Consider the following 24,093-nt stretch of genomic DNA (forward strand, 5'->3'; position numbering starts at 1 on the left):
ATAGGTTCAACCACTAAGAAGATGGATTTAAGTTAAAACTTGAAAACTGTATCAAATTATTGAACATAGAAGACGCTTTAATCGAGAAACTCAATAGAAAAATCACCCAACTTGTTGCAGATAATCTTGAAATTTTAAGTTTGAGAGAAAAATCTGAATCTTCAACGAATCAAAATCTAACCTGAATAATGCGAATTCAACAAAGGAATCGATTCAAAAACATGTAAGAGAAATAGAAAGCATTATAAAGTCATTAAAAGATAAATTTTACACAACAGAAGGTAGGGCTAAAACAACCGAAGGGAAGGTAGCTCAATTGACCGATTCAAACATTAAATTATTGACGAATTAGGGTTTCCGAAAGGAAGCCGTGAAAGCATCACTAAGAAGATGACTATACTTGAAAAACAATCGAGAGAACTCGAGCTTCGGTTATAAAATACAAAGGGGTCTTTTGAATCATTCAAGAACAACAAAACGTGATGTATTCTGTACCAGTGGCAATGGAAATGAAATCCAACTTTTTAGTAATAATCTCTTCATTCACCTATATCTTCTTCTCAAGAACACCATGTTTAGAACCATAGAAAAATTGGTAGAGGAGGATGTCGTCCCAACAATCGAACAGGAAGAAGAGGATAATTCAAACCTTAGGATGTAGAATGATTTTGTAGTAGGCGTAAAAATGGTAAAAATCAAAAGAAAATGTTGAATGATTTTTGGGAGGGATGGTCGTAGAAGATGAATTAGGTGTGTGTGTGTGTGTGTGTTTGTGTGTGTGTGTGTGAGAGAGAGAGAGAGAGAGCAATGATGGTAGGTGGGGGATAATTATTTCATTTTCTATTTATTTTTAATTTAAAATAGTATGAGAATAATTATAAAAAATACAAAAAAGAAAACAAAAGGGCATAATCGTCTTTTCAAGTTTTTTTGGACCAAAATCAAAAGAATTTCTTGATTTTGGACCTTTCATACAAGTTGAAAACCTTTTGGACCCTATCCACAGTTTTTCGCAAACCACAGGGACCAATTTTATAGTTTTGTCGAGAAAGAAGTAGGAAGGTGTTTTGTGCAGCTCCAATCAAACGTTGAAGCATCATCTCTGCAGAATATGTATCGGTAGAATTTCGGAGGAGAAAAAATGTATATTGAAGCCAATGACGATGAAAAAAACTTTCATAGGCTGGATAACAGCCGATACCAGCAGGGGCGGTCCTAAGGTTTTTTTTGTGCCCTGGGTGAAATGACATAATAATGTGCTCTCTTTTTATACTGTCAAACTATAAGGAATAAATGTATGTTATAATTTTATAAAACAACAAATCATTCATACTTCTTAAATATAACTTCATTAGAAGTGAGATCATTAACATCATTTTCAGCATGTTTTTCAATATATTCATTATAATTGTTCTTACTAACAACACCATGCTAGAAAGGGTACTTTTGGTATTTAGTTGTTTGGATCTGTTCTAGGAAGTTGCAATTTGGGAGTGGGAGAAGGTTAGTAATCAATTTGTTAGTATGGAAATTCCCTAAAGAGTCTAGCATCTCTAATAACTAGAACATAGAACTTGGAGTCCCTTTCACATTTAATTAAAGATTAAACTTTCCATTTGGTCTGTTTGTGTTTACCTCTTGCATTTAAACCGGTCCACAGCACAAAAACAATTAAACAATACATAAGCATTCAAAATGAAATATGATATAAGCTTTCTAATTTCTTTATGCTAGTAAACTGAAACATTTAGAACCCACTTAACTGTTGATCTGAAAAGCAAAAAAAAAAAAATAATAATAAACCGTAATAATAGTTTAAAACAAATAAATTTTTTCCAAATTCCAATAAACAGACTACTAAAAGGGGATGAACTTTTGATAGATTATACCAAGCAATCAACAATAATCATGTTAAAACCAAAAAAAAAAAATAAAACAATAAATAAATAAGCAATCAAAAGTTAAAATCTTTGAACAACAAAAACAATAAATAATGAATACTTAAAACCACTGTTGTAAAAATCCCGACTAGGTCACGATTAATCTCCGATTAATTCCAAGGCGCTACTCGACCAATTAGAGAGTGTCTAGCGATTAATCCTTGCATACATAATGAATGAAACATTAGAAAACGAAGAAATTTTAACATTTTGAAGAAGTTTTATCTCAATGGAAACTATTTTGAGGCATTATTAGTGTTGTATTAATCATATTAACCTATTATGTTATCATATTAGTGATTTTTACGGACTTTGATATTATATTAGTCATATTTAATTTTTTAAAATTCAACAAATTAGCAATTAATGATACCCGATTAATCTCTGCCTAGCCAATTAATCCCTTGACCCCAGTCCACCGACTAGCTAATGTTGAGCGTTTTCATGTATTTAAACAATTACCGTAAACCTTGACATCTTTGCTTTTACTTCAATTGAAAGGCCAAGCAAGCTTACCCTACTTGCTTGCCTATTTTGGGGAACGAAGGGGCATGGACAGAGGGCAGCATCATCGGTGACCGAGAACGAAGGAAAACCAATGAGGGGGCGATTTCAAAAAAGAATATTACAGATTTGGAGTGCTTGGTGGCTGGTAATGAGTACATAACTCCAGTATGAGAGGAGATCTAAAGATGTAGGCAGCATTAGAATGTCGTTACTTGTTGGTTGATCTAACATACCAGTCAGCCATCAGAAGCCAAACCACAAAACCAACTAATTAAGCTGGCAGCTCCAAACTGGGACTATAGATAAGTATTCTTAAAAAAATTTATACGTATAATTACCCTTTACCCAAAAGTAGTTACGCAGGTTTTAATAAGAAGGTTGTAACTTAAAAATGCTTGTTAAATAAATATAAAATTTTAAGTTTATTTAAAAAATTGACGGGGGACCTCATATCTTTTTTTCAACTTTATCTAAAGTCTAAACAAAAACGTAAAACAAGTGTTCCCACCGCCAATACTCATCAAATTTTTGACCAATGACGAATCATGGGCCAGTTCAGAGATTTCCGTCTCCGCCGCGAAATCGTCATCGGCTTTAATTCTTTGACTAGACGGTGGAGGATTCTGGTCCGCAATGTCTGTCGAAATGTAGGATGAATTGATGGCTGCCGGAATTAGAATCGTCGGAGTTGGTAACATTGGAGAAACGGCGGATGTAGAAAGAGAAGAAGGCCATCAAGAATATATGATTTTTGTCCTCATGGGATGACTGAGGAGTGGGTTCAGTTGTTCATCCTTTTTCTTTGATGGAAAGAATTATGGGTTCATGGAATTTTTACATCGACAAAGAAGTTTCACATTGCAATGTTTTGGTAAACAATTTTTAATCTCTTTATCTTTTCGTTGAAACTCCTTAATAGCAACTTGCAACTTTTGGGCCCACAAATTTGTGGTGGGCATTAATTTAATCCACAAATCTTTACTGTAAACAATAATTGAAATCGGTCTCATTGTTAATCCAGTTCGTCAACATCTCCTGATAGTTGAAATAATTTTCTCTTTGCATCCATTTCATCTACATCTATACTATATTCTCTGCTCTTGCCATAAACAATAAACAATGGCTGAAATCGTTCTTTCTGCCTTGTTTACAGTAGTCTTTGAAAAGCTGACCTCTGAAGCCTTGAAGAAAATCGCTCGCTCCAAGGGAATTGATTCAGAGCTTAAGAAATTGAAGAAGACATTAGACCAGATCAAAGATCTGCTTAATGATGCTTCTCAGAAGGAAGTAACTGATGAAGCTGTTAAAAGATGGCTGATTGATCTCCAACAATTGGCTTACGACACTGATGACGTACTTGATGATATAGCAACAGAAGCTATTCATCGTGAGTTGACTGAGGAGGGTGGAGCCTCCACCATGGTAAGAAAGCTAATCCCAAGTTGTTGCACAAGTTTCTCACTAAGTAATAGGATGCATGCCAGGTTAGATGATATTGCAGCTAAGTTCCAAGAACTGGTTGAGGCAAAAAATAATCTTGGTTTAAGTGTGATAACATATGAAAAACCCAAAATTGAAAGAGATGAGGCGTCTTTGGTAGATGCAAGTGGTATCATTGGACGTGAAGATGATAAGAAAAAATTGCTTCAGAAGCTGTTGGGGGATAAAGAGGAATCAAGTAGTCAAAACTTCAACATCGTGCCCATAGTTGGTATGGGTGGGGTTGGTAAAACAACTCTAGCTAGACTTTTGTATGATGAAAAGAAAGTGAAGGATCACTTCGAACTCAGGGCATGGGTTTGTGTTTCTGATGAGTTCAGTATCCTCAATATAAGTAGGGTTATTTATCAATCAGTGACCGGTGAAAACAAGGAATTTGCAGGTTTAAATCTGCTTCAAGAAGCTCTTAGAGAGAAACTTCAGAACAAACTATTTTTAATAGTTTTAGACGATGTATGGTCTGAAAGCTATGGTGATTGGGAAAAATTGGTGGTCCCATTTCTTGTGGGGGCTTCTGGAAGTAGAATTATCATGACAACTCGGAAGGAGCAATTGCTCAAACAGTTGGGTTTTTCTCATCAAGACCCTTTGCACAGTCTAGACCCTCTACAGCGTCTATCACAAGACGATTCTTTGTCTTTGTTTGCTCAACATGCATTGGGTGTGGATAACTTTGATTCACATCCAACATTAAGGCCACATGGGGAACAGTTTGTGAAAAAATGTGGGGGATTGCCTTTGGCTTTAAGAATCCTTGGGAGGTTATTGAGGACAAAAACAGATGAGGAAGAATGGAAATATCTGTTGGATAGTGAGATATGGGATTTAGGAAATGGAGATAAGATTGTTCCTGTTCTTAGACTTAGCTACAATGATCTTTCTGCAACTTTGAAGTTGTTGTTTGCATACTGCTCCTTGTTCCCCAAGGACTATGAGTTTGACAAAGAGGAGTTGGTTCTGTTGTGGATGGCAGAAGGGTTTTTGCACCACTCTGATGTAAGAAAGTCAATGCAACAGTGGGGTCACAAATGTTTTGAAGAGTTGCTGTCAAGGTCGTTTTTTCAACATGCTCCTAATGACAAATCATTGTTTGTGATGCATGACCTCCTGAATGACATGGCCACATTTGTTGCTGGAGATTTTTTTTCAAGGTTAGATATTGAGATGAAGGGGGAATTTAGGAAGGAAGTTTTGCAAAAACACCGACATATGTCACTTGTTTGTGAGGATTACATGGTGTACACAAGGCTTGACCCATACAGAGGAGCTAAAAATTTGAGAACATTTTTAGCATTGTCTGTTGGGTTGCTAAAAGATTGGGAAAATTTTTACTTATCAAATAAGGTCCTGAGTGACTTACTTCAGGAGTTACCATTGTTAAGGGTCCTAAGTTTGAGTGGTCTTAGCATAAGCGAGGTACCTGAAGTCGTCAGTAGTATGAAGCACTTGAGGTATCTTAATCTATCTCGAACTAGAATCGCAAATTTACCGGAAAATGTCTGTAATCTTTATAATTTACAGACGCTGATTGTTTCTGGCTGTAAAATGTTAACTGAGTTGCCCAAGAGCTTCTCAAGGCTTAAAAATTTGCAGCATTTTGACATGAGGAATACTTGGAGGTTGAAGAAGATGCCCTTAGGGATTGGTGAGTTGAAAAGTCTACAAACTCTTTTCAGTGACATTGGCATAGCAATAACGAAGCTTAAGAACTTGCAAAATCTCCATGGGAAAGTTTGTATTCCGGAGCTGGGCAATGTGCAGAATGCAATAGATGCACGTGAGGCGAACTTATCGCAAAAGAGGTTTACTGAGTTAGAGTTGAATTGGGGTTCTGAGCTTAATGTTTTCCGAACGGGAACACTTGAAAAAGAGGTCCTCAATGAGTTGAGGCCTCATAATGGTACTCTAGAAAAGCTCAGCATTGTGTCATATAGAGGTATTGAGTTTCCAAATTGGGTTGGGGATCCCTCCTTTCTTCGGTTGACTATAGTGTCAATAGATGGCTGTGAAGAATCTACCTCTCTACCAATGCTTGGGCAACTACCATCACTGATGGATTTATTTATTGGTAGGATGGGCAAGATGAAGGTTGTAGGTTTGGAGTTACTTGGGACCGGCCTTGCGTTTCCTTCACTTGAAATCCTACGGTTTGATAGTATGTCAGGGTGGGAGGAATGGTCAACAAATAGTGGGGCGTTTCCTTGCCTTCAAGAGCTTCATATTGAAGATTGTCCTAATCTAGTTCAAGTCTCACTTGAAGCACTGCCTTCACTAAGGGTTCTGAAACTAAGAAAATGTAGTCATGGTGTATTGAAAAGCCTGGTTGATGCAGCTTCATCAATCACCAAGTTGGAAATAGATAATATTTCAGGGCTTACTGATGAGCTGTGGAGAGGTATGATAGGGTGTCTTGGGGCACTTGAAGAAATAAACATCAGGGAATGTAATGAAATAAGATACTTGTGGGAATCAGAAGCAGAGGCAAGTAAGGTTCTTATAAATTTAAAGAAGTTGGATTTATGTGAATGTGAAAATTTGATGCGTTTAGGGGAGAAAGAAGAGGATAATATTATTAGTGGGAACAGCCTAACAGCCTTTAGGATCTTGAAAGTATCGGATTGTAATAGCTTGGAGCATTGCAGTTGTCCAGATAGCATGGAGGATTTGGATATTGAAAGTTGTGATTCAGTTACATCCGTCTCCTTCCCAACAGGAGGAGGGCAGAAGCTCAAGTCACTTACCATCACTGATTGCAAGAAACTTTTGGAAAAGGAGTTGGTTGAATCTGAAATCAATTTACATAAATGGTCAAATCTGAAATTGATCACTACGTTGGGTTACTTCATTAACCTCGTCAGGTTGACAATAATAGAGTGTCCAAGTATGGAGTCATTTCCTGACCATGAGTTGCCAAATCTCACCTGGTTAACACATCTGACAATTCAAAAGTGTTCAAGTATGGATGCTGCCTTCCCTCGTGGGCTTTGGCCTCCCAAATTGTGTCGGCTTGAAATAGGAGGGTTGAAGAAGCCTATCTCAGAGTGGGGCCCCCAGAATTTTCCAACATCACTTTCTAACCTAAAATTACATGCCGGACCGTATGATGGTGTGAAAAAGTTTGATCAGTTGTCACATCTTCTTCCTTCATCTCTTACTATTTTTGGCATGGATGGATTTGAGAAGCTGGAATCGATTTCAACGGGACTCCAACACCTTACCTCCCTCCAACGTCTCATCATCCAGAAGTGCCCAAAGACCATAGATCTACCAGAAAACTTATTGCCTTCACTTCTGGTTTTGATAATACACGAATGCCCAAATCTGAAAGAAAGGTTCGGTAGAGGAGGCTCTTATTGGCCTCACGTCTCCCTTATCCCCTGCTTCAAGATAGATGGATATTTTCATAATTAATATTAAGGCAAGCCCCGCTCCTCAGAAACCTTTTATTACTAATGCATATATTAAATAACTAATTCATCTCCTTCAAACAATATTTCTCAATATATTATATTGGTACAACCTTACAAGTATGTATTTTCAAAAGTTCATTTGTGTCTCAATATTTGGTTTGTAACATGGACATGCTTACTGATTTCAGATTTTACCATTTCATTTTGTTGATGAATGTAATTAGGATTGTAACATGGAAAGGTCATGATGGAAACCAAAATGAATCAAAATGGTTAACAAGTTAAATACTTTGAAATTATAACGTACAAGCAAACAATTTGAAATTCAGATTATGAATACGTTCAAATCATGAATCGTTTTGATGATGTATCACTATCACCCAATACCAACCAGGTTTTGTACACATTTGAGAATGCCAATTAATATGTTGTCCATCAATGATGCGTTTGATCCAAGATTAACGCTAATGTATTTTCCATTAAATATGTCCATTTTGATGCCTCTAAATATATTCCATATATTTGTGAAACCATTAAGACCATAAATCTTATTTATCTTTTTAAGATTTTGTACATATTTGAAAATTTTAATTTTTAGAAATATTTTAATTTAATCATATCTTAGTATTCAGTTCAAATGTATATTTCTCAGTTTTCCACACTTACAGCCAAGCAATACAACATGAAAGATCGGTGGATGCAATGAATTTTTAAATGAAAGCATCTGAGGAAATAAAATATCAAATGATGATGGTTTACAAAGAAACACATTTATATGGTGCAGCTTCTGGTTTACAAGGTTTGTTCCTATCAAACTCGCAAAAACCTATGTTGTCTGAAACAAGCACTTATGTGGCTAATTATTTCCAAATTTTTTACTTAAGTTTTTCTTGTTCTAAATATGTTTAAAATGGAATCTTGATGTATAGGTGAATGACTTACTGTCCAACTATCATTTATGGAAGTTAAGTGCAGAACTCCTAATGATTGAAGCTGTGAAGCTTCAATGCTTTTTACCTGTCGCATCTTTTCATTCATTTAAACTAGGCTCAATTTCTGCATAGCCTTGATGTTGCGATCTTGTTTTGCTTTTACATAAAAACTATGTAAAGCTATACATCTGTCTCAGTTCCAAACTGATTGCCTAATGTCTAAATCCAAACTCTATTGAAATTATTATAAGGTTAATTTTGTGATATTTACTTGTTTTATAGACTTTTGATTGAACCCAAAGAGAAAGAGAACGTGTTTTCATCAAGAGACATCCTATGAAGCTTGTGTTTGAAAGTTAGATTGAAAACAGAGCAAAAATAGAACTCCATCTGCTGTTCCAAAAAGTTGAAAATAGAGTCCATGCAACTTTGACTTTCATTAAATGATGTATAACTTCAGTAACTCGTTTAGCTTTCTGATAATGATTAGCTTCGATTTTTTTTTTTTTTTGTCCACTCTTGATTGACACCTAATAGGGAGTTATGTCCTTTGGAGAAGTTCCTCATGTAATGACAATGAGCATATGGTCAGTTGTAGATGCTAAATTACAAGGAATAATCAAGCCTTTAGGCTCATCTTATATTTTGTGAAGTAAAATAAACTTATGTTTGGACTCATAGTTTATGGTGTTAACTGCTCTTTTACATAGATTCCTGGAACCACTCAAACTTGGTACTAAACATGCACTCTGTTTTGCTTTTGTAGAAGTTTCTCCTTTATTACTGTCACTAGTTTAATTATGAAATAAAAAATGAGTTTTGTAACCGAGTTAACGCTAAAAAACAAACTAACAGCTGTTGGAAAACTTTATATGACACATTAGCAGTAAGAGCTTCGACAGTCACAACCGTCATTTTCACTATATACAACTGTCATAGCTGACGACAACCCAAACACCCATCAACTACGGCCATTAATATCATGCATCGGCTGTTAAACACCTAATGGTGAGAAACAAAAATTTATCATGATGATTCACATCATGTATCAAACATGCTAGAGTGACAATCTCACTTAAATATAACTTAAAATGACGACTTTATGTATACCGTTAGTAGCTTGTTACACAAAATTAAGTCTTTAATTATAATGTATCTCTATTTTCCCCGCTCCAAATTTGGCACTGATGATTTGTGAGTAACAATTGTTATTTACTAGTCAATGATGATTTGTGAGTAACAATTGTTATTTACTAGTCAATGATTTCAGAATGCCAAGTTTCCTCTGTATTTATAGTATGTATCATACTATTTTGTGTGATTACTACTTCTACCTCAAATACAAAATATATAAATTTATTTCTATGTATTTTGTGTGATGTTCCAAATCTACATGTACAACAACAAATATAAACAAATATAAATGACTATGTTTTGACCAACTATAAAAATTGAAGTAAAAGATAAATAGAAGTATCCTACAACTAAAGACTAAAAAACACAAATTTTTGCAGAAGAACAAGATACCACCGTTTGCTTCTTTGTTTTCCAAGAGATTGGAGACCCACCCAAAAGGAGTAGATAACCCGTTCGAGACCTTCGTGTAAAAGCACATCCTAACCAATCTAAGTCACACAGTAGACAACTAATTCAGTGCATCCAGTTCTAGGAATTAAAATACCTTGACCTGGTGTCCCTTTGAGATAACGAAGTACACGTGAGGCAATTTCCATGTGTTTTTGTCTAGGCCTAGTTTCTTGTAAATATAAGTCGACTTCAATCCGAGGAATCTCCACATTTGTCTAGTTGAAGATTTTGTTGCATCGGAAAAGGACTTGGTTATCATACCACAATCTTTTAATATGTCAAGAGTATATTTTATTTGACTCAAGACAAAACCTTTAGGTGTTTTGGCCACTTCAATGCCAGGAAAGTACTTCAATAACTCCAAGTCCTTGATCTAAAGTTGTCGTTAAGATAGTCTTTTGTCTCTTGGATTTTTGTTGCACTATTCCCCGTGATGATAACATCATCAACATATATAAGAGTAGCAACATAAATATTACCATTTCATGTATCAACAACGAAGCATCAACATGTGTTTGTTCATAGCCCAAAGAAAATAAAGCCATAGTAAACTTTTGGTACCAATGGCGCAAGGCATGCTATAAGACATAAATATACTTCTTCAACCTGCATACCATTGTTTCTCCCTCTCGCAAACCCTTCTGCCACCTTCATATAAACCTCTTCTTCAAGATCCCCATGTAGAAATGCATTGTTTGCATCAATTTGATGTATGATCCAATCTTTCTTAGCAGCTACAGTAAGAAGTCTTACAGTAACCAATTTAGCAACAGGAGCAAATGTATCATGGAAATCGATTCCCTTGACTTGAATGAAGCCTTTAGCTATCAGTCGCGCCTTATATCTCTCAACTTCGCCATCATGTTTGTACTTTATCTTGTGCCCCCATTTTGAGTCAATGGCATGCTTTTCTTTTGGTAATTCTTGAAGAATCCATGTCTTGTTTTCTTCCAATGCCTTTATTTCGTTTTGCATTGCCTCCCTCCATTTCTCACTTTGAACAACCAGTTTGAAATATTTTGGCTCATCATTTAATCTGATCGTTGTCAAAAAAGCTTTATGTTTATTAGAAAAGTTTTTATAAGAAACAAAATTAGCTATCAGATGTACCTTAGAAGAGTCATGATTTTGTGGGGTCCTTGTGGGGTTTATCGATGGCAACATGTTGACAACAAAGTCTTCAAATATTTTCGACAGTGTTCTCGTTCTTCTTTCCCTTGGAAGACTTTCTGGTTGTGGCATTCTTTCCAAACAAACCCGAATTTCTTTCCCGGATCACGCAGTTTTTCCGGCTCAAAAACCTCTACAACTTGTTCATGCGGACTTATGTGGTCCGATCACAACTACATCTGTTGGAGGGAGTAAATATTTTCTCCTTTTAGCAGAGGATTTTAGCCGGTGGATGTGGGTTTACATGCTATCGGAGAAGTCTCAAGCCTTGAATGCTTTCAAACGATTCAAGTTGATGGTTGAAAAGAACTCGGGTTATCAAATGAAGACACTTCGAACGGATCAAGGGGGAGAGTTCACTTTAAAAGAATTCTCATTATTTTGCGAAGAAAATGGTATTCATAGGCATCTTACGACACCATATTCGCCTCAACAGAACGGAGTTGTAGAATGGCGAAATTGGTCCATTATGAACATGGCAAGAAGTCTGCTCAAAGGAAGAAATGTCCTGGGAGGGTTTTGGGGAGAAGCGGTTACACATGCAGTTTATCTTTTCAACCACCTACCAACAAAAGCACTTCCCGACATGATGTCGTATGAAGCATGGTTTCGCAAAAAAGCCCAACCTTGAACATCTAAGAGTTTTTGGTTGTGTTGCATATGCTAAACTTGTAGGTGGTCACTTGAAGAAGCTTAATGATCGAAGTAAAAAGATAGTGTACTTAGATGTGGAAGATGGAACTAATGGCAACTGTTTGTTTGATCCGCACGACCGAAAGTTGCGAGTTAATCGCGATGTTGTTTTTGGTTGTGTTGCATATGCTAAACTTGTAGGTGGTCAATTGAAGAAGCTTAATGATCGAAGTAAAAAGATGGTGTACTTAGATGTGGAAGATGGAACTAATGGCAACTGTTTGTTTGATCCGCACGACCGAAAGTTGCGAGTTAATCGCGATGTTGTTTTCGACGAAAAAGAAGAATGGAATTGATACAAAAACAAAGAAGAAGAGATGGCGACTCCTAATACCTTTACTATAATTGAACCACAACCTCAAATACACCTCGAAACACCTCAAAATGGCCCTGAAATCAACCCAAAACAACTAAACAGTCCTGGAATCGATGCTATCCAAGTTGGACAACCATATGTTGAATTTGACAAGCCTGAATCAGCCCCACAAACTCCTGTCTCAGCCCCTTTGTCTTTAGCCTCACCCCATATGGAAAGCCCTTCTAGTGAGATTGGGCCAAGGGGATTACGTCCGTTAAACTATATTTATTCCGACGCCGAAAATGTGTTCCTTGAACCCGAAGAGTTGTTGATGATTGCAGCTTATCAACCCTTGAATTTTAAAGAGGATGTAATCTCTAAAACATGGCAAGAGGCTATGCAAACAAAGTTTGATGCAAGCGAGAAGAACAAGGCATGACAACTTACCGATTTGCCACCCGAACACAAAGCAATTGGTTTGAAATGGGTGTTTAAAGTGAAGAAAGACAACTTGGGGAAAGTGGTGAAGCATAAAGCCCAACTTGTAGCAAAAGGATTTGTACAAAAGGAAGGAGTCGACTTTGATGAAGTTTTTGCAACGGTAGCACTACTTGACACCGTAAGGCTCACCCTTGCCTTAGCAGCTCAACATACGAGGTTGTCCACCATCTCGATGTCAAGTTGGATTTTCTCAATGGAGATCTCAAGGAGGAGGTCTATGTTACCAGGGTATGTTGATAAAGCACACAGTCTCAAGGTATTGAAGCTCTACAAATCTTTTTATGACCTACGACAAGCTCCTCAAGCTTGGAACATTCGTTTGGATAAAAGCTTAAAAAGGCTTGGTTTTACAAAGAGTTCACAAGACCCACTTGTTTACAAAAGGATCTCAAAAGACAAAATTCTTATTATTGGTGTAGATGTTGATGACTTGATCATTACCGGTTCGAACATCAACGACATTACTGAATTCAAGGAACAAAAGAAGAAAGAATTCGAAATGAGTGATTTGGGATTACTTTCTTACTACTTTGTAATCGAAGTTTCGTAAAGGAAGTAGGGAATATCTTTGCACCAAACGGCTTATGCAAAGAAGATTTTAGAGCAATTTGGGTTGCTAGATTGCAATCTGACAACATCACTAATGGAACCTAAGTTGAAAGCTAAGAAGGATGAAGATGGTGAAAAGGTTGACCCATCCGTATATAGGCGAGTGGTAGGTTGTTTGAGGTACTTGACCGGACTTATCATTTTCGGTTGGAATTGCAAGTCGTTTCATGGAGGAACCAACCACTTTACATTTTCAAGTTGTGAAACACATCTTACGATACGTGAAAGGAACTGTTCATTATTCATTATGGACTAAAATATGGAAAAGATCGTGAAATTGAAGATTTGGCTGGTTTTACTGATAATGATCTCGGAGGTGACCCTGTTGATAGCAAGAGCACAAGTGGGATGATTTTCTATCTAGGAAGGAATGCAATAATTTGGCAATCCCAAAAGCAAAAGATTGTTGCTTTGTCCACATGTGAAGCTGAGTTCATAGCAGCTACAACAACAGCATGTCAAGCCATTTGGCTTGCTAATCTCGTGAAAGAGCTCACGGGACATCATATCATGCCTATCACCTTATACGTTCATAATAAATCAGCAATCGCATTGATAAAAAATTCTATGTTTCATGGTCGAAGCAAACACATTGACATTCGTTATCACTTCATACGAGAATATGTAGAATATGGGCAAATTATAGTGGAATATGTCAACTCGAAGGATCAACTGGCGGACATCTTTACAAAGTGATAGCTTCATTTTATTTACTTCTTTTTATAGTTTATTTTAGCATATTTCATTCATAATTTAGATAATTTCCATGCATATTTTCCTTTTTGTTATTTTATGACTATTTCGGGTACTCTCGAATCTTGTGAGCATAATTGCAAGTTTTCAGGTCTAGCGGAGCGGGAGTGTTCGGGACGTATAGGAGGCGATGAGATTTGGTAGATAAAAATGATGCTGGGCTTGATGGGTAGTGGCGATGATGCATGGAGTGATCTTGATGATTATTTGAAGACTTGGAGAGAAATAAACTTTAAATTTGCAAGATGCGGAGGAATATTCAAGCGTACGTAAATTATTAATCGGGCGAATTCACGAGCTTTGGAGGATTTGGAGAGGTCAAATTGGGCTTAAAATGAAGAAAAACTTGAAGAAAATGGGCTAGGAGGTGATTGGATTCGATCTGGGCCAAGTGGGCTAAGCTATGGAGGCCCAAAACCTCAAAGATGCTACATCCAAGGACCACCCGCGCAAGAGCACGCGGGTCGCGCAACCTCCTGCAGGGGCAATTTCGGAAATTCTTCTTTTGAGCTATTTGAGGAAGGTTGGTGCCCATCTTTTGCATACTCTTGGACATCCGATTTTTGAAGATTCTCTCTGGAGTTTTGGAGACTTTTGAAGGCCAAGAACCCTTGAAGAACATCATATTTTTACCTCTTGATTCTTGCTTAATGTTTGGTACAAATTTCTCTAACTTTGTTTCTTTGGGTTTAGCCATGCTTGGCTAAGCTAATCTTGGTTGACTTTTGGTTAATCCTTTGAACTTTTGTTGAATGTTGAAGAATCCATGAACATGTTCTTGAATCTTTATGGAAATGTTTTGTGTTTTAACATCTTATCATTACTTGTATGTTTTAGTTCATGAGTTTAAATGTGTTTATGGTGATTAGTTGGCTAATTTCTTGATTAAGTAAAGGATCCTCAAATTAGCAAGCAACAAATGATTTTTGTGTTGTTTTTGCTTCACACAATCATAAAAACATTTCCTCCAACATGGTGGTGAAAGCATTTGACCCCTCTTGATTTGGTGACTTTTTGGTTCTTAATGCTAGTTGAGTTTCACTAATTACATGCTATTTGGAATTAGTGACTTTGACTAAGGAAATTGTTATGAGCTTCTCTAGCCATTTCAACAATTAAGAAAAGTCTAGGTAATCTCAAGCTCCTTGGATTACTATAGCCAAATTGAGGATTAAAAACAAGTATTGCACCATTGAATTCTAATGATATGTTCATCAAAAGTCAAAGTGAGAAAACTTTAAGTCAACCATCTTTCCCTTATTGATTTTACATCAAATTCTTATTTTTGTTGCAATTGTCTATTTAAATCAGTTAATTCTAGTTTGTTTCAAGTATTTCAAAACATCAAAACCCCCATTTTTAATTTATTGTCATATTCCAAGTATTTTACAAAGAGATTTTTCATAGAGTTATCAAATTGAACCAGTCTCCGTGGATTCGATCCCTTTACCACTATACACTATTTTAGTGTGTAATATTTAGGGTTATTATTTGTGTTGGCCTCGACAACCACCACAAAGGCTTTAGTATACGTGAAACATGGTGAAATGCGAAACATGATCAACGTGACGATTCTCGAGCCAAGTTCGGTTTAAAGGGGAGAATGTGAGTGTAAACCTAACTTAGGTGACTTGGGTATGAACCTGACATGAGTAGCTACACCACCCTCTCTGTTGACAAATGAATGCCTCCTTTGTTGACAATAACAACTAGAAATGGAAGCCTCTTTATCTCATACAATGAACACAATAAATTGCCATGGTACTTATAGTGGCTAGCTTTAGTATAAATAGATATTGTAATCTCAGTTGTAAGGCACCACAAAACAAAGAGTGACAGAGAAATACTTAGAGTGAGTATTTGTAATACAGGATTGTTTTCTTTTCTTGTAATATTGAGCTAGTAAGCTCCTCCTTTTGTTCTAGTTCTGAATAAAAGTGTGTTTCAATCCCAACAAACAATATATGTGTGATTAATCATTAATTATACATTACATCCCCAATGAACGAGTATTGAAGGGTATAAGCGTCATTTTATAAAACCTGATTAGAAAATAACGATAGTATGCCACTTTCGACACAAAAATTAAAAACTACACGCCCAACAAAATCTGCTTGGTTCCCTATGTTAATATATGAAAAAAAAATGGACATTATTCATCTTGATAAAATTGTATTGGTAGAGAAAACTATTAAAGTAAAAACAACAATTTTGAAGTTCTTTACCTTTTTTCTGGATAGGACGATTACATCTGCAAGTGTAATGGGTCAAGGAGGAGAGAGATAGCACTATGGATGCCTTCATCATTTTACGTTGCAACTGCCAAGCATTGTAAGAGTTCAAAGGTTTGGCCATTTGGGTTTGAGAGCGAAGCACCGGAATTGATTAGGGTTTGAGGGTGATGAAAAACTGATATACTAACCTAAATTATCCATGTTATAACGAAAAACTCAATAACATTGCAGCTTGATTACGTTCCAGATTCTTTGCTAGTCAATCGAATTCAAATAGAAAGAGGATTATATTACTGATTTATTGGAATAAGATCATATACCAAAGGAAAGATAATGGGATGAAAAAAGTGTTAATTGAGTTACAGAGCTAATGAAAAGTAAATAAAACAAACTAGGCTGAATAGTGGAGACAACTTCACCCATCTAAGCACTAAATTCACAATTGACAATCAAGATAGCAAATACCTTGTATAAAAGATTAGAGACAACAAAAGTGGAAAGAGATGAGATCTTGCAAAAAATAGTGGTTATAACGTGTCAGTTTTTGTATTCATTGAGATAAATATTGCTACCTACAATGCTCTTATATCAAACAGTTTATGAAGCGATATTCAGAACTTCATATCCACAATCCAAATTTTCAGAATTAATATGGTCAAGTAGATAAGCTACAAACTAGCCATTGGCAATGAAACTATTTCAGTACCCAACGAAAAAGCTATGCAAGTATGAATATGGATATTGAAATGAAACAGATTGTTATGCTTAAACTCTGGAAAATCTAAATTTGGTTCATCAAACAGATTAATTAAGCTTAAATCCATCAATTTTGCAACTTGAGGTTCATATTCATCCACAACCACCATTGACGTCATCATCAAAAGTAAACATGTTACAAAAAAAAAAAATGAAAGTTTATTCCAGATATTTCTTAGGTGTGGCAAATTAATAATTCAATGAGAGATCACATCATTCTTGTTTTGAGATTTCACTCAGGCATTTTATCAAACATATAGCGAGCATGTAAAACTGCCAAACAGAAACTTGTTCAGAATGACGATCAGTGAGCATGGAAACTCAAAACGCTTGTTGGAACCTTATAAAGAAAACAAAAAAGTCAAAAAACCTTAGTTGCGTTGCCTATGGAAAATAACTTGCTTCGATTGGCAGAGAAATACATACATATACATACATACACGATGAAACATTTTCTTCAATTAATGGGTGGTTCAAATCTAGAGATAAAATTGATTAGAATACATTCGTTGCAACTTGTTTTCAGATGAATACATGTTTTAATCTGGCAATGAGAGATACACATAGGGATATGATTCATTTGAAAATGCCAAGAAAACGGTGTCAGCTGCTTCGAACATGTAAGAAATCGTTATAAGATATGTTGTCCTACAAAATGACGGATTAATTACTCTAGAAAATAGTTGACTGAGAAGATAACATCATTGAACATATTTTGTTTTTGGATATAAATGATGTTATTAGATGTAGAACTCAAACTTCCATATTAGAAACATATTTAAAAAAATCGCTTAACTAATTTCAACTGATGTGGAAAAATGCTGATTATTAAAATGGTTTGAAATAAAAAAATCACATACTCCCTCTTCATGTTGTCCAGGGGTTGATTCGCATGTGTTGGCTTCCACCTTGTAGTGCAAAAGAATAAAAAAAATAAAGAGTAAACGAGTGATTAAATAAATATTGTATTTTAACAGCCAGCTAGCTAGGTGGAAAAGATATTATAAACTGTTGACATGAACAACGGCTTGAAATCAGTATAAAGAATGGTCTGAATCCTTCTTTTTTCTGCACTCATTTTATCTGCATCCCCAACATATATACATACCCAAGTGCCAAGTGCTCTCATTTTACCTTTACACTAAAAGCCATGACTGAGTTAGTTGTTTCTGCCTTTTTTTCATTGTTCTTTGATAAGTTGACCTCTGAAGCCTTGAACAAGATTGCCTGTGACAAGGGAATCGAGTCTGAGCTCAAGAAACTGAAGATGTCATTAGACCAGATCCAAGCTCTGCTTAATGATGCTTCTCAGAAGGAGGCAACTAATGAATTTGTTAGAAGATGGCTGAATGGTCTCCAACATTTGGCTTACGACATAGACGATGTTCTTGATGATCTGGAAACCGAAGATATGGAACGTGAGTTGACTGACAACTCTGGATCCACCATAAGCAAGGTAAGAGAGCTTATCCTGACTTGCTGCACTAATTTCTCACTAAGTTCTAGGATGCATGGCAAGTTAGATGATATTGTCACCGAGTTACAAGAACTAGAAAAGGCAAAAACTAATCTTGGTTTAAGTGTGATAACAAATGAAATGGCAAAAGTTAAAAGACATGAGGCCAGTTTGGTAGATGCAAGTGTTATAGTTGGACGTGAAGGTGATAAGAACGCATTTGTTCAAAAGTTGTTAGGGGGTAAAGATGAATCGTCTAGTCAAAACTTTAGCATTGTGCCAATAGTTGGTATGGGTGGGGTAGGTAAAACAACTTTAGCTAGGCTTTTGTATGATGAAAAGGAAGTAAAGCATCACTTCCAAGTCAGGGCTTGGGTTTGTGTTTCTCATGAATTTGATATTTTTAATATAAGTAAAGTGATTTATCAATCTGTGACTGGGGAAACCAAGGAATTCACAGATTTAAATATGCTTCAAGAAGCTGTTAGAGAGAAACTTAAAGACAAACTATTTCTAATAGTGCTGGATGATGTATGGTCCGAGAGCTATGATGATTGGGATAAGTTAGTGGGCTCATTTCTTATGGGGGCTCCTGGAAGTAGAGTTATCATGACAACTCGGAAGGAGCAGTTGCTTAGAAAAATGGGTTACACTCATCTAGAGCACTTGCCGAGTCTGTCACATGATGATGCTATGTGTTTATTTTCTCAACATGCATTGGGTGTAGATAACTTTGATTCACATCCAACACTTAAACCCCATGGTGAAGGGTTTGTGAAAAAATGTGTTGGCTTGCCTTTAGCTTTAAGGGTATTTGGACGGTTATTGAGGACGAAAACGGATGAGGAAGAATGGAAGGTGTTGTTAAACAGTGAGATTTGGAGGTTAGGAAATGGAGATGAGATTGTTCCGGCTCTTAGACTAAGCTATAATGATCTTTCTGCCTCTTTGAAGCTGTTGTTTGCATATTGCTCCTTGTTCCCCAAGGACTACATGTTCGGCAAAGAGGAGTTGATTCTGTTGTGGATGGCAGAAGGGTTTTTGCACCAACCAACTAAAAGCAAGTCCATGAAAAGCTTGGGTCACGAATATTTTGAAGAGCTGTTGTCGAGGTCCTTTTTTCAACATTCTTCTGATGACGAATCATTGTTTATGATGCATGACCTCATGAATGACTTGGCCATGTCTGTCGCTGGAGATTTTTTTTTAAGGTTAGATATTGGGATGAAGGAGTACAGTAGGATGGATGCTTTGCCAAAGCTCCGCCATATGTCATTTGTTTCTGAGCATTTCATGGTTCACGAAAGGTTCAAGCCACTCAAAGGAGTTAAAAATTTGAGAACAGTTTTAGCATTGTCTTTAGGGGTGGTAAAAAGTTGGGAGCAGATTTTCATATCGAATAAGATCATAAATGACTTACTTCAGGAGTTACCATTGTTAAGGGTCCTAAGTTTGAGCGATCTTAGCATAAGCGAGGTGCCAGAAGTCATTGGAAGTATGAAGCATTTGCGGTATCTTAATCTATCCCGGACTGAAATCCAGAATTTACCAGAAAATGTTTGCAATCTTTATAATTTACAGACGTTGATTGTTTATGGCTGTAAGTATTTATTTAAGTTGCCCGAGAACTTCTCAAAGCTTAAAAATTTGCAGCATTTTGACATAAGGGATACTCCGCTATTTAAGAAGATGCCCTTAGGGATTGGTGACTTGAAAAGGTTACAGACTCTCTCCAAGATCATTATTGGAGGTGAATCCGGCTTCTCATTAACCAAGCTTAAGAACCTGCAAAATCTTCATGGTAAAGTTTTTATAGAGGGACTGGGAAATGTGGAAAATGCAATGGACGCACGTGAGGCGAACTTCTCGCAGAAAAGGCTTACTGAGTTAGTGTTGGATTGGGGTGATGAGTTTAATGCTTTTGGAACGGAAACTCATGAAATGGGGATCCTCAATGAGCTGAAGCCTCATAATGGCACTCTAGAAAAACTTGGAATCAAGTCATATAGAGGTATGGAGTTTCCAAATTGGGTTGGGGATCCCTCCTTTTGTCGATTGACTAGAGTGTCGATAGATGGCTGTGAAGAATGTGCATATCTACCAAGACTTGGGCAACTACCATCACTGAAGGAGCTATTTATTGGTGAGATGAGTAAGGTGAAGGTTGTAGGTTTGGAGTTACTTGGGATCGACCATGCATTTCCTTCACTTGAAATCCTATGTTTTAAAAGTATGTCAGGGTGGGAGGAATGGTCAACAAATAGTGGGGCGTTTCCTTGCCTTCAAGAGCTTCATATTGAAGATTGTCCTAATCTGGTTCAAGTCTCACTTGAAGCACTGCCTTCATTAAGGGTTTTAAAGGTAATAAAATGTGGTCATGGTTTATTGAAAAGTCTGGTTGTTGTGGCTTCATCAGTTACTGTGTTGGAAATAGACGATATTTGGGGGCTTACTGATAAATTGTGGAGAGGTGTGATAGGGTATCTTGGGGCAGTTGAAGAAGTAAGCATCAGTGGGTGTGATGAAATAAGATACTTGTGGGAATCAGAAGCAGAGGCAAGTAAGGTTCTTATGAATTTAAAGAAGTTGAATTTAGGAGAATGTGAAAATTTGGTGAGTTTAGGGGAGAAAGAGGAGGATGATAGTGGGAGCAGCCTAACATCTTTTAGGAGGTTGAGAGTATGGGATTGTAACAGCTTGGAGCATTGCAATTGTCCAGATAGTCTTGAGTCATTGATGATTCATGGTTGTTATTCAATTACATCCGTCTCCTTCCCAACAGAAGGAGGGCAGAAGCTCAAGTCACTTTCCATCACCGATTGCAAGAAACTATCCGAAGAAGAGTTGGGAGGAAGAGAGAAGACAAGAATGCTTATAAACTCAAACATGCAGATGCTTGGCTCTGTAATTATACATAATTGGCCAAATCTGAAATCGATCAATGAATTGAGTTGCTTCATTCACCTCACCTGGTTGACATTATCAGAGTGTCCAAGTATGGATTCATTTCCTGACCATGAGTTGCCGAATCTCACCTCTTTAACACATCTGACAATTCAAAAGTGTAAAAGTATGGACGCATCCTTTCCTTGTGGGATTTGGCCACCGAAATTGAGTTATCTTGGAATAGGAGGTTTGAAGAAGCCCATCTCAGAGTGGGGCCCACAGAATTTCCCAACCTCACTTGTTAGCCTAAGATTATATGGTGGACCATATGATGATGTGAAAAACTTTGATCAATTGTCATATCTTTTTCCTTCAACTCTTACATATCTCGAAATAAATGGATTTCAGAAACTGAAATCTGTTTCAATGGGACTCCAACACCTCACATGCCTCCAACGTCTCTACATCTTCAACTGCCCAAAGATGATAGATCTACCAGAAAGATTGCTGCCTTCACTTCTTGTATTGTGGATTGAAGGGTGCCCAAATTTGAAAGAAAGGATCAGTAGAGGAGGCTCCTATTGGCCCCACATCTCCCTTATCCCCTGCTTTGAGATAGACTCTGTAATAACAAGTTCAACTTGAAGGTATGCCCCTCTCTGTGCCTTTGACTTCATTTGGTTTTATTATGTACAAATTGAACAATTGATTTGCTGATTCAAACAAATATAATCTGTATACAAGTATGTAGTTCCTCAAAAATTATGATTGTGTCTAAATCTTTAGTTAACATGAATTTGCTTACTGATTTTTGGATTTACTGTTTTCTTTTTTGTTTATGAATATGACTAGGGTTATCGTCATAGAAGGGTGATCACGATGAATTGCAAAATGAATGAAAATGGTTATCAAAGTCAAATACTTTAAAATTGAAATAAGTATTAAATTTGAACAGGGATTTGTTGTAGAATTATCATTATTTGTTAACGTTGTAATACAACTTAATGATGAAATCATGATAATAATAATAATAATTTAATAACATTTAGAGAAACCGATACAAATATGAGTATCATCTAAAAAACTACCAGGGTTGTACCCATGATTAACGCTAGTGTATTTTTCATTAAATAGCTCCATTTTCACACCTTTAAATCTTTAAATATGATTCCATACATTTGTCAAATTTCATTTCGACACTATTTAATTTAAATTCACGGCTTATTAATCGATTTCAAATTTATTTTTGTCAAAATTCCACACTTACAGCCAAGCAATAAAACATGAAAGGTCGGCGTCTGGAATGAATTTTGAAATAAAAGCATTAGAGGAAATAAAAGATCAAATATTGACTTACAGGGGAAGACATTGATATGGTGTTGTTTCTGCTGTACACGGTTGGTTTCTGTTGGAAAACAAACCCTTATGTAGCCAGTGATTTCCAAAATTTACTTCATATTTTCTTGTTCTAAATTTGTTTAAAATAGAATCTTGATATATGTGAATGACTTACTTTCCAACAATCATCCATGGAAATTAAGTGCAGAACTCGTGCTGATGAAGCTTCAATGCTTTTTATGTGCCAACATCTTTTCAATCATTCAAACTATGCTCAATCTTTTCAAAACCTCTTTGTTGCAATCTTGTTATGCTTTTACATAACTTTGTAAAGGTCTATATTTATCTAATTGTTAGATTGATTGTCTAATTTCTACGGTCAATGTCGGGAAAATATCATTGTAGCCCTATAAAATCTTGGCTTTTATTTTAAAAGGCCCATTGTATTTTTTTAGTAGCCTAGGGGCTTAAAGTCCAATGTTACATGTTAAAAAAGCCATTATCGACAAAATGTAAGGGTGAACCAGTCATCTTTTATAATCCTCCATAGCTTCGAATAAACTGAACTACAAGTCAAACCCTTAATCTTTGTGTTGCTCAATTCTTAATGGTATTCCCTACGTGAACAAGAGTCCAACTTCTGGGGATTTAATCGAGTTTCGTTTCAAGGAAATATTTGTGCAAAACAACCACATGAATGAAATACTCGAAGTGGAATCTTTTCTGAATGCTTGGTCCATTTGGATCAACCGAGACGAAAAAGGACCCCAAAGGAATCAAACCTTTTTGTTGTGATTTTCTAATATATGTTTTTGGTGATGAATAATTAATGACATATGCATAAGCCTTAAAAGGGTCGTCCACTTAATCGTTATCAAACATGTCGTACGTTACAAGTTATCAATGCTTATTTCTGGCATACGAGTCATCATTCATGAGTATCACCACAAAGAAGCTCAAATCAATCAACATGATGTTCAAGCATTGCATCGCAATCCATCCTTCTGAAGAGGCATTTCTGGGAGACAGCTTTTTTAGTCATCCACCACAATACTCACCAACTTATTCTAGCTCACACCCAACACACTTAATTTGTAAAGACACGCCACCTACTTCGACAAACACCCCGATATATTTGTGTTGGTTAGCAACAACAACAGTTCTTCCATGGTGTGTGCGAAGTTTGCTATGCTTGGTGGGAGTCATCCTCCTAAGTTGTTCTTCACAAAGACCACCACAGAAGTTGTGGTCGACCTCAAATTCGAAGGAATCATAGACGTTAAACGATTGTTGTTAATGAAAATTGTATCTAGATTCTTGTTAAAGATCTGAGGAGGCAATGGCCCTTCAAATTCGATGAAATGTATGTTGACAAATTTGAGGCTATGGGAGAGACATGATGCCGGAAAGGAAAGGTGTAACACCCCAAAATTTTCAAACTTTAAAATGCTATGGTTTTAAAATCTTTTCGGGTAATAACACATATTAAAAATAAATAAATAAAATAAATGGTCCCACAAAAA

The 24,093-nt window shown here is 36.3% G+C and overlaps 2 protein-coding genes across 4 annotated transcripts; both read left to right on the plus strand.

Moving 5' to 3' along the window:
* The first annotated feature begins 3,463 nt into the window (after window positions 1-3,463).
* On the plus strand, window positions 3,464-8,967 carry LOC145037609 (putative disease resistance RPP13-like protein 1). 3 transcript variants are annotated; one of them, XM_078986314.1, is made up of 3 exons: window positions 3,464-7,365; window positions 8,010-8,156; window positions 8,572-8,967. In XM_078986314.1, the coding sequence occupies exon 1, from the start codon at window positions 3,567-3,569 to the stop codon at window positions 7,356-7,358; it is 3,792 nt and encodes a 1,263-aa protein (XP_078842440.1). In that variant the 5' UTR covers window positions 3,464-3,566; the 3' UTR covers window positions 7,359-7,365; window positions 8,010-8,156; window positions 8,572-8,967. The 3 variants fall into 3 exon arrangements, with proteins under 3 accessions (XP_078842440.1, XP_078842436.1, XP_078842437.1); XM_078986310.1 differs by lacking the exon at window positions 8,572-8,967 and adding an exon at window positions 8,287-8,555; XM_078986311.1 differs by lacking the exon at window positions 8,572-8,967 and adding an exon at window positions 8,287-8,555 and having other exon boundaries at window positions 8,026-8,156.
* A 9,018-nt stretch (window positions 8,968-17,985) lies between these two features.
* On the plus strand, window positions 17,986-22,982 carry LOC145037606 (putative disease resistance RPP13-like protein 1). The gene is made up of 2 exons (XM_078986308.1): window positions 17,986-21,879; window positions 22,502-22,982. The coding sequence occupies exon 1, from the start codon at window positions 18,041-18,043 to the stop codon at window positions 21,875-21,877; it is 3,837 nt and encodes a 1,278-aa protein (XP_078842434.1). The 5' UTR covers window positions 17,986-18,040; the 3' UTR covers window positions 21,878-21,879; window positions 22,502-22,982.
* Window positions 22,983-24,093: the final 1,111 nt, after the last annotated feature.

The sequence above is a fragment of the Lactuca saligna genome, chromosome 3, assembly GCF_052625555.1.
Source record: "Lactuca saligna cultivar CGN05327 chromosome 3, ASM5262555v1, whole genome shotgun sequence".
NCBI classification, from domain to species: domain Eukaryota; kingdom Viridiplantae; phylum Streptophyta; class Magnoliopsida; order Asterales; family Asteraceae; genus Lactuca; species Lactuca saligna.

What these genes read in the sequence shown, in the direction of transcription:
- LOC145037609 (XM_078986314.1), top strand. Translation starts at nt 3,567, where the DNA reads ATGGCTGAAATCGTTCTTTCTGCCTTGTTTACAGTAGTCTTTGAAAAG.
- LOC145037606 (XM_078986308.1), top strand. Translation starts at nt 18,041, where the DNA reads ATGACTGAGTTAGTTGTTTCTGCCTTTTTTTCATTGTTCTTTGATAAG.